Raw genomic sequence first — 13,867 nt, 5'->3', positions numbered from 1 at the left:
CAGTGGTCCAAAGTCCTCTTTTCAGATGAGAGAAAGTTTTGTATTTCATTTGGAAACGTCTCGGTTACGTATGGTAACCCTCGTTCCCTGAAGGAGGGAACGGAGACACCACGTCGGTGACCGACGAATATGGGATATCGCTTCAATAGACCAATCTACTTCGAGTGTAAACTAAATAAGCCAATGCACATTGGCATGCAATTATTGCATCCAGCTGCCGCTGATCACTGCGTGAGTATAAGAAGGCAGCAGGTGCAATGCATTCCAAATTTTTGCTGAGGAGCCGAGCCGGGGACCCGGCAGCTCAGCGGCGGTACAGCAACCATGGCGACGGGATGTGGTGTCTCCGTTCCCTCCTTCAGGGAACGAGGGTTACCATACGTAACCGAGACGTTCCCTTTCAGTCGGTCACTCTTGACGCCACGTCGGTGACCGACGAATATGGGATCCCTATTAAAGCGCCATGGGTGCTGCCCATTCCAGTGCCCTGTGCGAGCCGCCTGCGCCCCTATTAGGTGTAGGCCGGGGCTCAGAACAAGTAGCTCCACTCACCGTTGTCAAAGCACTACCTCACTGGGTGAGATTGGATAACACTGGGAAAACGTACCCGGTCCGCTTGGAACCGGGACGCTGCGGAAGCCCCATCCTTCCGGAAGGAGGTCTCGGAGGCAAATACACATATAGCATCCGTTTAGGAGTAATTTAATTGAGGTAATTAAAAACCCTCTTGGGAAGGCAGAAGTCTGCCGGGGAAACACGGGCTCTAAGGCTATACCGTGGACTATACACATACGAGTACCATTTAGGTCTCAATATGGAACCCATCGTTCCATGGTTCTAACGGATACATCATGAAAGCCTGGCGCCGGACGTTCCGCCGCGTCCAGCTTCTTGGGTGATGGAGGATCTCAACAGGGTCTACAGTACGGACACTCTGGAGTAGTTTAAGCAAGCCGACACTAACCGGGGCCTCTCAGTGCCACTACCCGTTTGAGGTGAGAACAAAGATACCGGCTCTACACGAAGGCTATAGAACCTAGCGAACGTGTTAGGGGTCGCCCAGCCCGCAGCTCTACAAATATCTGTCAGCGAGGCGCCACAAGCCAGCGCCCAGGAGGATGCAAAACTTCTAGTTGAGTGAGCTCGCAACCTGAATGGGCAGGGCACATCCTGAGCCTGATAAGCCAGGGTTATGGCAACCACAATCCAGTGGGCCATCCTCTGATTATAGACGGCACTCCCCTTATGCCAGCCTCCGTAACAGACAAAGAGCTGGTCTGAGGTCCTGACGCTTTGTGTCCTGTCTACATACCACCTTAATGATCGGACGGGACAAAGCAAAGCCAGGGCTGGGTCTGCCTCCTCCAGGGGCAGCGCTTGCAGGTTCACCACTTGGTCTTTGAAGGGTTTAGTGGGAACCTTGGGCACATAGCCAGGCCGGGGCTTCAGGATTACCTGGGAGTCAGCCGGCCCGAACTCTAGGCACGAATCGTCGACCGAAAATGCATGCAGGTCCCCTACCCTCTTGATGGAGGCCAGTGCAAGCAGGAGCAGAGTTTTCAATGAAAGAAACTTTAGCTCAACTGAATGCAAAGGCTCGAATGGGCCCTGCTGTAGTGATTTAAGCACTAGAGACAGGTCCCAAGAGGGTATACAGGGGGGCCGGGATGGATTTAACCTCCTGGCCCCTCTAAGGAACCTGACAATGAGGTCATGCTTACCCAAAGACTTCCCATTGACGGGGTCATGGTACGTAGCAATAGCAGCAACCTGGACTTTGAGGGTGGAGGGAGACAGCCTTCGCTACAGCCCTTGCTGCAGAAAGGACAACACGACTGCAATCGGGCATCTTCGGGGGTCTTCTCGGTGAGAAGAACATCACTCAACGAACAGGTTCCACTTTAAGGCGTAAGCGTGTCTCGTAGACGGTGCTCTTGCCGAAGTGATGGTGTTCGCTACCTCTTGGGGTAGGTCACCTAGAACCTCCGCGTCCCGTCCAAGGACCATACATGGAGTTTCCAAAGGTCTGGACGCAGGTGCCAAATGGTGCCCCATCTCTGAGTCAGTAGATCCTTCGTCAGAGGAATTGGCCAAGGAGGGGCTGTCGCAAGGAGCACTAGTTCGGGGAACCAGGTCCGCGTGGGCCAATACGGCGCTACTAGCAAGACTTGCTCCTCGTCCTCACAGACTTTGCACAGTGTCTGTGCGAGAAGGCTCACTGGGGGAAACGCATACTTGTGTAGGTCCCGCGGCCAGCTGTGTGCCAGTACGTCCATGCCAAGAGTTCCCTCGGTCAGGGAGTAGAACAACTGGCAGTGAGAGGTCTCTGGAGCAGCAAACAGGTCTACCTGAGCGGCTCTGAACCGCCTCCAAATCAGCTGGACCGTCAGGGGATGGAGTCGCCATTCTCCCAACTCAGGCGGCTTGTGAGCAGGCCGGAGTGTGGTGCGAGTGTTGGGTGCAGGGCTCACCTGGTTCCACGGGTTGGCAGAGGGTGTGTAAGTAGGGCCTTTGTTGACGCTCTCGAACCGCCCGCTGCTGCCATCTGGCGAAGGAGGAGGATGAGTGAGGTCCGGTGCTTGGCCGTCCGCAACTCTCCGTGCCCTCCTGGGACCCAGAGAGGGAGAAAACTGCTCTCCTGTCGAGATTTCCAGATTCTCCGCCTGGCCCTCCTCCAGGGGAGGGAGAGGTGCGTTCACCATCTCCCAGAATGCAGCTACCTCTCTCTGGGTCACCCATCCTGGGGCCTCTTGCTCTTCTGCTCACCGCCAAGTTTGACGAGGGCCAGGACAGGAGGGGCAGCCTGCCTGCGCCCAGCTCCACGGCACCACTTGGAGGCTGCTGCAGATGCGGCGCGTGAGCGGGGGCGGATGCAGGGGGCATCGTCGGTCAGGGGGCATCATCGGTCACCGACGTGGCGTCAAGAGTGACCGACTGAAAGGGAACCAAGGTCCTAGAGTCTGGAGGAAGGGTGGAGAAGCTCATAGCCCAAGTTGCTTAAAGTTCAGTGTTAAGTTTTCACAATCTATGATAATTTGGGGTTCAATGTCATCTGCTAGTGTTGGTCCATTTTGTTTTTTGAAAACCAAAGTCACTGCACCCGTTTACCAAGAAATCTTGGAGCACTTCATGCTTCCTTCTGCTGACCAGCTTTTTGAAGATGCTGATTTCATTTTCCAGCAGGATTTGGCCCCTGCCCACACTGCCGAAAGCACCAAAAATTGGTTAAATGACCATGGTGTTGGTGTGCTTGACTGGCCAGCAAACTCACCAGACATGAACCCCAGAGAGAATCTATGGAGTATTGTCAAGAGGAAGATGAGAAACAAGTGACCAAACAATGCAGATGAGCTGAAGGCCACTGTCAAAGAAACCTGGGCTTCCATACCATCTCAGCAGTGCCACAAACTGATCACCACCATGCCGCGCCAAATTGAGGCAGTAATTAAAGCAAAAGGAGCCCCTACCAAATATTGAGTACATGTTCAGTAAATTTCCAGAAGACCAACAATTAACTAAATTTTTATTTTTATTATTATTGGTCTTATGAAGTATTCTAATTTGTTGAGATGAATTGGTGGGTTTTTGTTAAATGTGACCCAAAATCTTCACAAGAACCAAAGGCTTAAACTACTTCAGTCTGTGTGCATTGAATTTAATACACAAGTTTCACAATTTGAATTACCAAAATAAACAAACTTTTCAATGACATTCTAATTTATTGTGATGCACCTGTGTGTGTGTGTGTGTGTGTGTGTGTGTGTGTGTGTGTGTGTGTATTAGTGCTGCGTTAACGTGAGACTCTTATAGGGTGATAAAAAAAATATCGGCGTTAATCTATTCTCAAAGTTGGGTTGGAGCTGAGTCTATACTACACAAGCTATGATGACTTTCACCTATGTCGAGAGCGCATTATTGTAGCGCGAAAGTACATTAATATAATGCGCGGGAACTGGGCAGCCGCGAGCAGAGAGATTTGCGCTCTGCACATTAAATTCCGCTCTCAAGGAGAGAGATTCGCCCTCGGGCACATTATATTCCGCGCGGGAGCAGAGAGATTCGCGCTCGCGCATTATATTAATGTACTTTCGTGCTACAATAATGCGCTCTCGACATTTGACATATATATATATATTTACACACTCACTTAAAGGGTTATTAGGAACACCCTATTAATACTGTGTTTGACCCCCTTTCGCCTTCAGAACTGCCTTAGTTCTACGTGGCATTGATTCAACAAGGTGCTGAAAGCATTCTTTAGAAATACTGGCCCATATTGATAGGATAGCATCTTGCAGATTATGGAGATTTGTGGGATGCACATCCAGGGCACGAAGCTCCCGTTCCACCACATCCCAAAGATTCTCTATCGGGTTGAGATCTGGTGACTGTGGGGGCCATTTTAGTACAGTGAACTCATTGTCATGATCAAGAAACCAATTTGAAATGTTTTGAGCTTTGTGACATGGTGCATTATCCTGCTGGAAGTAGCCATCAGAGGATGGGTACATGGTGGTCATAAAGGGATGGACATGGTCAGAAACAATGCTCAGGTAGGCCGTGGCATTTATGCATTTAAAGGGGCCTAAAGTGTGCCAAGAAAACATCCCCCACACCATTACACCACCACCACCAGCCTGAACAGTGGTAACAAGGCATGATGGATCCATGTTCTCATTCTTTTTACGCCAAATTCTGACCGTACCATCTGAATGTCTCAACAGAAATCGAGACTCATCAGACCAGGCAACATTTTTCCAGTCTTCAGCTGGAATTTTGGTGAGCTCGTGCAAATTGTAGACTCTTTTTCCTATTTGTAGTGGAGATGAGTGGTACTCAGTGGGGTCTTCTGCTGTTGTAGCCCATCCGCCTCAAGGCTGTGCATGTTGTGGCTTCACAAATGCTTCGCTGCATACCTTGGTTGTAAAGTGGTTATTTCAGTCAAAGTTGCTCTTCTATCAGCTTGAATCAGTCGGTCAATTCTCCTCTGACCTCTAGCATCAACAAGGCATTTTCGCTCACAGGACTGCCACATACTGGATGTTTTTCCCTTTTCAAACCATTCTTTGTAAACCCTAGAAATGGTTGTGCATGAAAATCCCAGTAACTGAGCAGATTGTGAAATACTCAGACCGGCTCGTCTGGCACCAACAACCATGCCACGCTCAAAATTGCTTAAATCACCTTTCTTTCCCATTCTGACATTCAGTTTGGAGTTCAGGAGATTGTCTTGGCCAGGACCACACCCCTAAATGCATTGAAGCAACTGCCATGTGATTGGTTGATTAGATAATTGCATTAATGAGAAATTGAACAGGTGTTCCAAAAAATCCTTTAGGTGAGTGTATATGTATATATATATATTAGTGGTGGGCAAAGATTAATTTTTTTAATCTAGATTAATCTCACTGTAGCACAGAGTGCTTGAAAAAGCTTTAAACTAATTCCACATTGCACAAGGTGCAAACAACCTTACGCCTGTTTCACACATAATCCGTCTGCAGTGCGGGGCCCCGGTGAAAGTTGTACCAGTGGGCCCTGTTTGAAATTGTTTAATTTGTTTGTTTATTTTTATTTATTTGTGCTATTTACACAATGTTTAAGTTTTTTTCAAGTTTGTAGGTGTCAAGGTACAGAAACCAAATAATTAAATGTAAAATAGCACTGGATAGTCTTCAATGTAAAAATGAAATATACAATCAAACCTACATTTATTCAGACACCTTCAACATTTCTCACATTATTACAGTTTTGCTATATATATCAAAAAATTATATCTGGTGTCTGAATAATTTTTGGTTTGACTGTTAAAACTACAAAGTAATTCAGTCAAGAGCAGTGAGTGATTTTCATTTTCATTTTCTTGGATTAACATTATAGCAGCCAGTAGCTAAATTAGGCGAGGTCACTTTAAGAGACGATGAACGCATCCAATATAATACACATCCCATTTTTTTCCTCAACTGTTTACTTTCACTTAAGAAATAACTGACAGTTTTTGAGCATAATTTCCAAGGTGGATATTTTGACATATTTTGTATGTATTTGTCGGCACAAGAGCAAAAATAAGCAAATTCGATGTTCAAGTGTTTTGAGACGCCTTTCTATGCGTGAGCCCTGAACACCAGAACATCGCGAGTACTGAATTGGACTCTTTCACACCTTTTTGTTTTTTCAAACTGCGCTTTGTATTTGTCCGTTCAGGTGCAGGAGGGACTTCTAACCAGGTACTCTAACCAGGTACTCTGTTCAGCTTTTGCGTGTCTTGTGTTTGGATGCTTTAATGTTTAAATCGACAAGCGGTAAGGCTTAAAAACACGTGAAAAAGATGAGCTTTCGTGACGATGCGCAGCAGTGGCCCGTCAACTGTCCTGAGCATCTTTTTAGGCTGGCCTCAGCCAGTTGGTTATATAAAATATCAAGGTGAAAGTCATCATAGCTCCCCTAGTATAGACCCAGCTCTCAACCCAACTTTGAGAGAAGATTAACGGCGATATTTATTTTATCGCCCGATAAGAGTCTCGCCGAAAACGGCCCACCACTAATATATATATATATATATATATAATATACTTACTGTAATATATATGTATTACATATATGTTATATATAATATAAAGGCTATAATTTATTATGGCTGAACAATTATTTACCTCATGCTGTAAACTGTAAAATAATTAAAAAGGGTGAAATCACTATTACTAAGGATCTATAGGCTAAATTTTCCTTTTGATAAATTTTTTTTTTATTTAACCATGTTATCATAGTACATTGAGCTCTTTTATCTCAGGGTTATGTGATTTTCTTCTTGATGCAACCCTTTTAAAACTTAGATTGTTCTTGTGCAATCTTGCTGTAGATGTTAACTGACGCACCATTTTATCATGTCCTAAAATTCATTGTTACTTCAGGCAACGTTCTGAATAACCTACATTAACGGCTCCTATAAGATCTCTCATAAAGGGCTGATGATTAATGAGTGTTGGATGTGTCATACTGCAGGGAGCTCCGGTGTTCCTCTGGTCCTGTAGGGAGTTAAACTCTCTCACCTGCAGAGGGAACAGATTTCGCCTGCACATATTATAACGGGTAGCAGGCCTGCGGGGTGCTAAAGTAGGACGCAGCTGGTTATACAGATGTCACCAATAAAGAGGCATGTTTAGTCCCCGTGATGAAAAAAAGTGGGTGCATTTCTGTTAAAGACATTATTGATAGAGTAGTGTTCTTCGATTTTATTGAAATTCCCATGCAGAAAAAGAAAATTAGTGTTTGTGGAAACATTTGCAGGTTGCGTACTAAATGCACAAATCAGTTTTAAGCACCGGTTATAGGAGGTTGCCTATTTTAGAAATGACTAAATTCATTTTCCATATTATTTTGGAGATGGTAACAAAAAAAATATTTATGTATTTATCTATCCATTTACTTATTTTTCATTTATGCAAAAAATTGATTTTTCAAATTATATATGTATCAACTTTAATGTACTTATAAAATACAAAAACATATTTTTAAGTTTAAATGACAAAAAGGCCTAAAACTAAAATTTTGCCATACCTGCCAATGGCCAGTGAAATTGACCAACTGTATATGGATTATTTTATTAAAAACACACAGAATAAAAAGGGGAAACTAAAACAATAAAGAAACATCATGATAATAATATTGAACTGTAAAGTAGAGCCTTTATTGAGCTTATTATAGAGCTAGAGCTTTAGAGCTTTTATAGAGCTTTTATTTTGGCGGAAAACTGCAGGGAAATTTTATGTGAATGGTAATTTTAGGCTCTTAAAAGAAGTATTCAAAATATGTAATTTAATTTAAAATCTGCAAAGGATCTCACCTTTCAAGTCATGGAAAGCAAAAATGCTATGAAATGCATCATTTTACAAGATGTGTTACTTGCTCAAATCAAACAGACACTACTTTTGGAATAAGCAACACAAAATTATTAAGAAACAAGAAATGAATTTCATTATTTAGCAGAACAGTGTAATAACATTTAAAAGTTTCAATTATTTGGATGCAGTGCAAAGTCAAAAAATGACTTTAAGAGCAACAGAAAGCTCTGCCAAACGGATGCTGTGGGTTTCATGAGTAGACTAACGCTAATTCTGCGAATCAGACAGCAAATCAGTCAGGGCCAATGTCACATAGCGAAATAGCGCAATATGCATAATTACATAATTACGTAATTACCCAGAGCGGAGTCACTGATAGAAAGTAAACTTCCAGAAGAGAGATGCAGAAGATGTCTTGGACAAAATTATGCATTTTTATATTCACCGTTGCCACAATGATGCTTTACACCTAATTATTGAACTTTTGAATGACAGAAATGAGAGAAACTAATGTGTCTGGAAAGATTTTAAGCTCGCATATAAATGCTTCCATGACAACTACAGTGGGGAATATATTTATTTGATCCCCCGCTGATTTTTTAAGTTTGCCCACTTACAAAGAAATGAATGGTCTGTAATTTTAATGGTAGGTTTATTTTAATGTATAAAGACAGAATATCAACCAAAAAATCCAGAAAAAAAATTATATAAAGGTTAGAAATTGATTTGCATTTCAGTGAGTGAACGAAGTATTTGATCCCCAAACAAAACACAAATTAGTTTTTCGTGCAGAAACCCTTGTTAGCAAACACAGAGGTAAGGCGTTTTTTGTAGCTGGTCACCGGGTTTGCACACAACTCAGGAGGGATTTTGGTCCACTCCTCTTTACAGATCCTCTCTAAATCTTTTTCAGCTCCCTCCACAGATTTTCTGTAGGATTGAGGTCTGGAGACTGGCGAGGTCACTCCATAATCTTAATGTGCTTCTTGTTGAGCCAATCCTTTGTTGGCTTGGTGGTATGTTTCGGGTCATTGTAATCCCTGAAGACTTATCCATGACCCATCTTCAGTGTTCTGTCTGAGGGAAGGAGGTTCTCGTCCAAGATTTTACAGTACATGGCCTCATCTATTTGCCCCTCAATGCGGTGAAGCCGTCCTGAACAGCCCCAAAGCATAATGTTTCCACCTCTGTGCTTGACTGTACAGATGATGTTCTTGGGGTCATAGTCAGCATTTCTCTCCCTCCAAACACAGAGATTCGAGTTAATGCCAAAGAGTTCAATTTTGGTCTCATCTGACCACAACACTTTCTCCTAAGCCTTCTCTGTATCATTTAGATTTTCTCTGGCAAACTTTAAATGGGCCACTTTTCTCCTTCTCACCAAGCATCTTGCTGATGGTCTTGTAGCCCATTCAAGCCTTGTGCAGATCTACAATCTTGTCTCTGACATATTTTGACAGCTCTTTGGTCTTGCCCATGATGGAGGGAGAGGTTGGAATGGAAGATACAGATTGTGTGGAGAGGTGTCTTATTCACCTAACAAGCTGACATTAGGAGTAACTTCTTAAAGTGGCAGGACTAATCTGTGTTCCACATGGACAGTCTGTGGGAGCCAGAATTCTGACTGGTTAGTAGAGGATCAAATACTTATTTCACTTATGGCACTATCTGTTAAAATAAACCTACTTTCAAAATTACAGACCCAAACTAACAAAATCAGCAGGGGATCAAATAAATATTTTTATCCAGTACAATCCAGTATGAAACAACACTATTAAACTATTATATATATATATATATATATAGGTTTTAAAAATAAAAAGCAAAAGAAAGACAGAGAGAGAGGCATTTCTGTAGCTGTTGAAGCCACTGTTATTTTAGTATTATTGTAAATACTATAATAGTTTTATTAATAGCTTTTATTTTGATGTTTTCAGTTTTAAATTGAATTTCAGTTTCAAACTTTATTTTTGTTATGTGCTTCTGTCCTTTCTATTAGCTTTCTTTTTTTAACTACTAATATGTTCAATAAATTTTTTATTTCAGTAAAACAATATATTGTATTTTAGCTTTATGTGAATACGTATGTGAATGAACAAAAATGTTTTTAAAAGCTTCAGTTTTCATTCACTATAATAACTGTGGCTGAGACCAGGCAAACGTTCCTCTGGGAATAGATCTGTATTTGGGTCAGAATGCAGAAGAACGGCTTAGTGCTTAAAAATACAGTGAGAGGAGACTTTTCAGGAAAAAACTGAGAGAGAAAAATGAGCCTCACTCTGACAGGGTGGAAAAAATAGTGTTGCTGCTCCTGCAGAAAACGTCATAAATCCAGGCTGTTCTTTGCAGTTGCTAGGGTGTTACTATGTGGTTGCTAGGCTCAAGTAAAAAGAGTGCACCCAGAACCTACAATATTTTGGTCTCCTATGATATTCAATGCATGTCTGTCGGATATTATCACCTGTTTAATCATGCAGCAGGTGAAAACTCTGCATCTGATCACCTAGTAAGTAAAAGCACATGATTTAAGGAATCATTCATGTCTAGAGCAAAAATGCTTTAGTTGCACACTGAAGTTTAATACTTAGTGTCAAGGGTTTGTTCAAATCAATAACCCTCAGTATGAGCAATAGTAATAAAAATAGCAGGCTTGGCAAATAGCACTAAAAAGAGTAAACACTTCAAGACTGGCTACAGATAAAACTGTGGAGGGGAAGAACTTGATATATGATTCTACTAAATGAAAGATCAGACTTCAAATATCAAAGGTTTCAAAAATGCCCTGAAGCTTCTCAGAGAAACATTCAAACATGCACTATAATGAATTGCTTCATAAAGTGCTTCTTCAGGACAGCTCTGAGATGTTGAAGAGGTCAAGAGCAAAGGTTTAGTAAAACAACACCACACCTTTGATACGAGCGAGGCATGTATCTTCTTGATGATGTCGTCCATCTCCATCAGTTTGGGTCCTATCAGAGAGCTGTGCGGTCCGCTGATGTGTCCGATGTGGTCCAGACCCAGATAATGCAAAATCAGAATATCCCAGTCATCTCGCTTCAGGGTGCCATCCAGATGACGGGTCACGTTATTGTCCACCTGACAGAACGAGACAGAGATATTAAAATCCAAGAGAGTGTGCGAAGAAACAGACAAATATAGACTAAGACTTCAAGGGGTCATGAGGAATCAAACTGTCCTTGTTTGTGATGTTATTGTACTAAGTAACCAGTGTAACTTTAACCAGGTCTTATATTTGATATGCAAATTTCTAAGGCCTCTAAATGATGATCAAAACTAATCAAAACCTGTTGAACACAATCTACTACATGCCTTCTGTCATCTGACTGATAGTTCACATGGCTTTTTGCAGTGAAACCTTTTCAGATTTTTAACAAGAATGACTTTTATTTTGTTTGTAATTTCCAAATGAACACTTACTTGACTGAAGTTGACTCAGATTTACTTGACTATCCAGACAACTTTTTTTTTTAGAGAAAGCATGTTTAGATGTGAATATCAAACACTGTACGATTCTCAGTCTTTTTAGGAATGTTTATTTGATCATCTGTCATTCATGATATGTTTGAAACTTCAGAGCTTTGGATCATAAAACTAAGCATTTAAATATAATCTCACAAAGAAATATTATTGGAGATATAGAGTGAAAATGATATTCATAGGTATTTTATGTTAATAGTCTGCTATACTCTTATAAAGATCTCATTGGTTTACAAGCTGTGAGAATTTCAACTTATTTTTTGGCTTTAGAAATATCAGCATCTGCACTGAACTGCATATCTCAGTTTGGGCCTCTGAATAAAATCAAGGTATTTTTTTCCTCATAGAAACTCCATATTCTTACATCTTACTATATGAGCCATAAAAGTCGGATGCATCAGCTATCATGCTCAAAAAACCAGCACAACACAAATGTAAGGTTTCAATAGATTTATTGGGTTTGAATTTAAAACTTTCTCCTTACTTCAGGAAGAGCATTAATAAAAAGCAAGCTACAAATATAACTTGTTCTGAACTCAAATAATGGTGTATTCCCAAATTTCCATTGTCTGTTGTCAAAAGCGTAGAGAGACATGAAGCACAGCTCAAACTGAAGTCACTTTCAAACCATCTTGAACCTGATACGAAATCTGTGTGGAAAATCTTTTGCGTTTCTACTGACATTCTTTGATTTCACCCGGGAAGATGTACAGAACAATGGTAAGAGTCAAACATCTCTGAGTTCAAATCATCTCACCTCTGTGTAGTCAGACACAAAAAATGAGGTAGTGCCGTCATGCTCCATGAAGTGTTTGGGGAAGAGTCGAACCCAAGTGTCGTCGCCGTAGAAGATGATCCGTTTGCCAGCGCTCTTGGCCTGCCAGATGAGATTGTCCTCCAGCAGAGCTGGAGAGTTCAGGTTCATCACCACGTCTATGAAGCCCGGGATGCTGCCGGTGGTCAGAGCCTGAAGACGGACATATGAGAGAACACAAATATTACTGTTTAAGAAACCATAAAATCTCTTTACTGTCCAACAAGGCCTAAAAAGGAAGGTTCACCAAAAATGAGTCTTCTATACATAATATTGCTTTCTCCAGTGTCCTCTCATCTAAATCAGGAGAGCGAAAACAGGCCAAAACAGTATATAAATATAAATATGTTGGTGGATTCTAATGTGAGAGGACAACAGGAGATGGACTTTTCTTCAGAGGAAGAGTTATTATGGATTATGGACTGGTATTTTGGCCAGAAGTGTAAGTTTAAAGTTATGTCCAGTTTGTCTTGATGGACCTGCTTCTTGCTTCACAAGATATTAATTGATGGACTGGAGTGGGGTGGATTACTTATGGATCATTGTGATGTTTGATTTGTTGGACTGATGCGAAATTCCTGATTAAGAAACAAACTCATCTGCATCTTTCATGGGCTGAGGGTGCGTAAATCTTCAGCAAATTTTCATTTCTTAGTGAACTATTCCTTTAAAACATTCAGGGAAGGAACAAGCAGAGTATAGCACCTATAAAAATTTCAACTGCTCCATTTATGTCTTGTAAACAATACAATTTGATATTACTACAGTTTTGACAGCTGATATAAAAGAAGGCAGAGTACACATGAAATACAGCTTTATGGGGAAAACAAATGGACATTTTTGACAAGAAAAGGCCTGTTGTTTTTGGTGTGCCAAAAAGATTTCTCGGCTCATAAACTCTCATATTTACACAGTCTGGTTATAAAAAAAAAAGTGTGAATCTGAATGTAAATGACCAGAGACGCTAAAATAGGCCAGATAAATCATTAGCTATTCCGGGAACAGAACCACAAATTTACAAACTCTTTGTAGTCTCACGCAGAGAAAAACACAACACGAAACCTTTCCCTTACCCTCATGGAAAACCCAAACATAATTCCCTCACCCAGATCCTCATCTCTCAGGAACGACATCATCTAATGATGAAAACAACACACACACACACACACACACACACTACGAGACCACCCCTCCTATTTGTGGTGTAGATTATAATGAGGGTATTGATTGCGTGTCTGTTAGTATACACAACACAATTACTGTCATCTAGCGAAACGTGCTTCCCTCAGACAATTAACACAGAGCAGAGATGAGAGGAAAAAAAACACAGGTGTCATCAGAAACATCACTAGATCTCGGTCTTATTAGCCAAGTGCTAAAACAGGTGTTTTACGTGTTTCCATCACTCCGCCTGTCTGTATCATATTGCTTTTTTAAATGTACAGTATTATATCGACAAGGTTTTGAAAGAAGTCTCTTCAAGGCTCCATTTATTTGATTAAAGATACAGTAAAAATTAGTAATTTTGTGAAATATTATTACAATTTAAAGTGACCATTTTCTATTTTTGAATATAATTTTAAAAAGCCATTTATTTTTTCTGTGTTCAAAGCTGACTTTTTTAGCATTCAGACTTCAGTGTCACATGATCCTTCAGAAATCATTCTAATATGCTGATTTGCTGCTCAAGAAACATTTATTATTATTAATGATG

The 13,867-nt window shown here is 41.3% G+C and overlaps 1 protein-coding gene across 1 annotated transcript in view; it reads right to left on the bottom strand.

Moving 5' to 3' along the window:
- The window catches only part of pigg (phosphatidylinositol glycan anchor biosynthesis class G), a 175,639-nt gene that overhangs the window by 148,525 nt on the left and 13,247 nt on the right, over window positions 1-13,867 (bottom strand). Inside the window, exons 3-4 of the mRNA XM_059516243.1 lie at window positions 12,097-12,306; window positions 10,749-10,937 (exon numbers count right to left, since the gene is read on the bottom strand). Of these exons, the coding sequence (XP_059372226.1) occupies window positions 10,749-10,937; window positions 12,097-12,306 (399 nt within the window). The remainder of the gene's footprint in view (window positions 1-10,748; window positions 10,938-12,096; window positions 12,307-13,867) is intronic.

Source organism: Carassius carassius, chromosome 29, assembly GCF_963082965.1.
Source record: "Carassius carassius chromosome 29, fCarCar2.1, whole genome shotgun sequence".
In the NCBI taxonomy this organism is placed as follows: Eukaryota; Metazoa; Chordata; class Actinopteri; order Cypriniformes; family Cyprinidae; genus Carassius; species Carassius carassius.
This window is presented reverse-complemented; position numbering and strand designations above follow the sequence as displayed.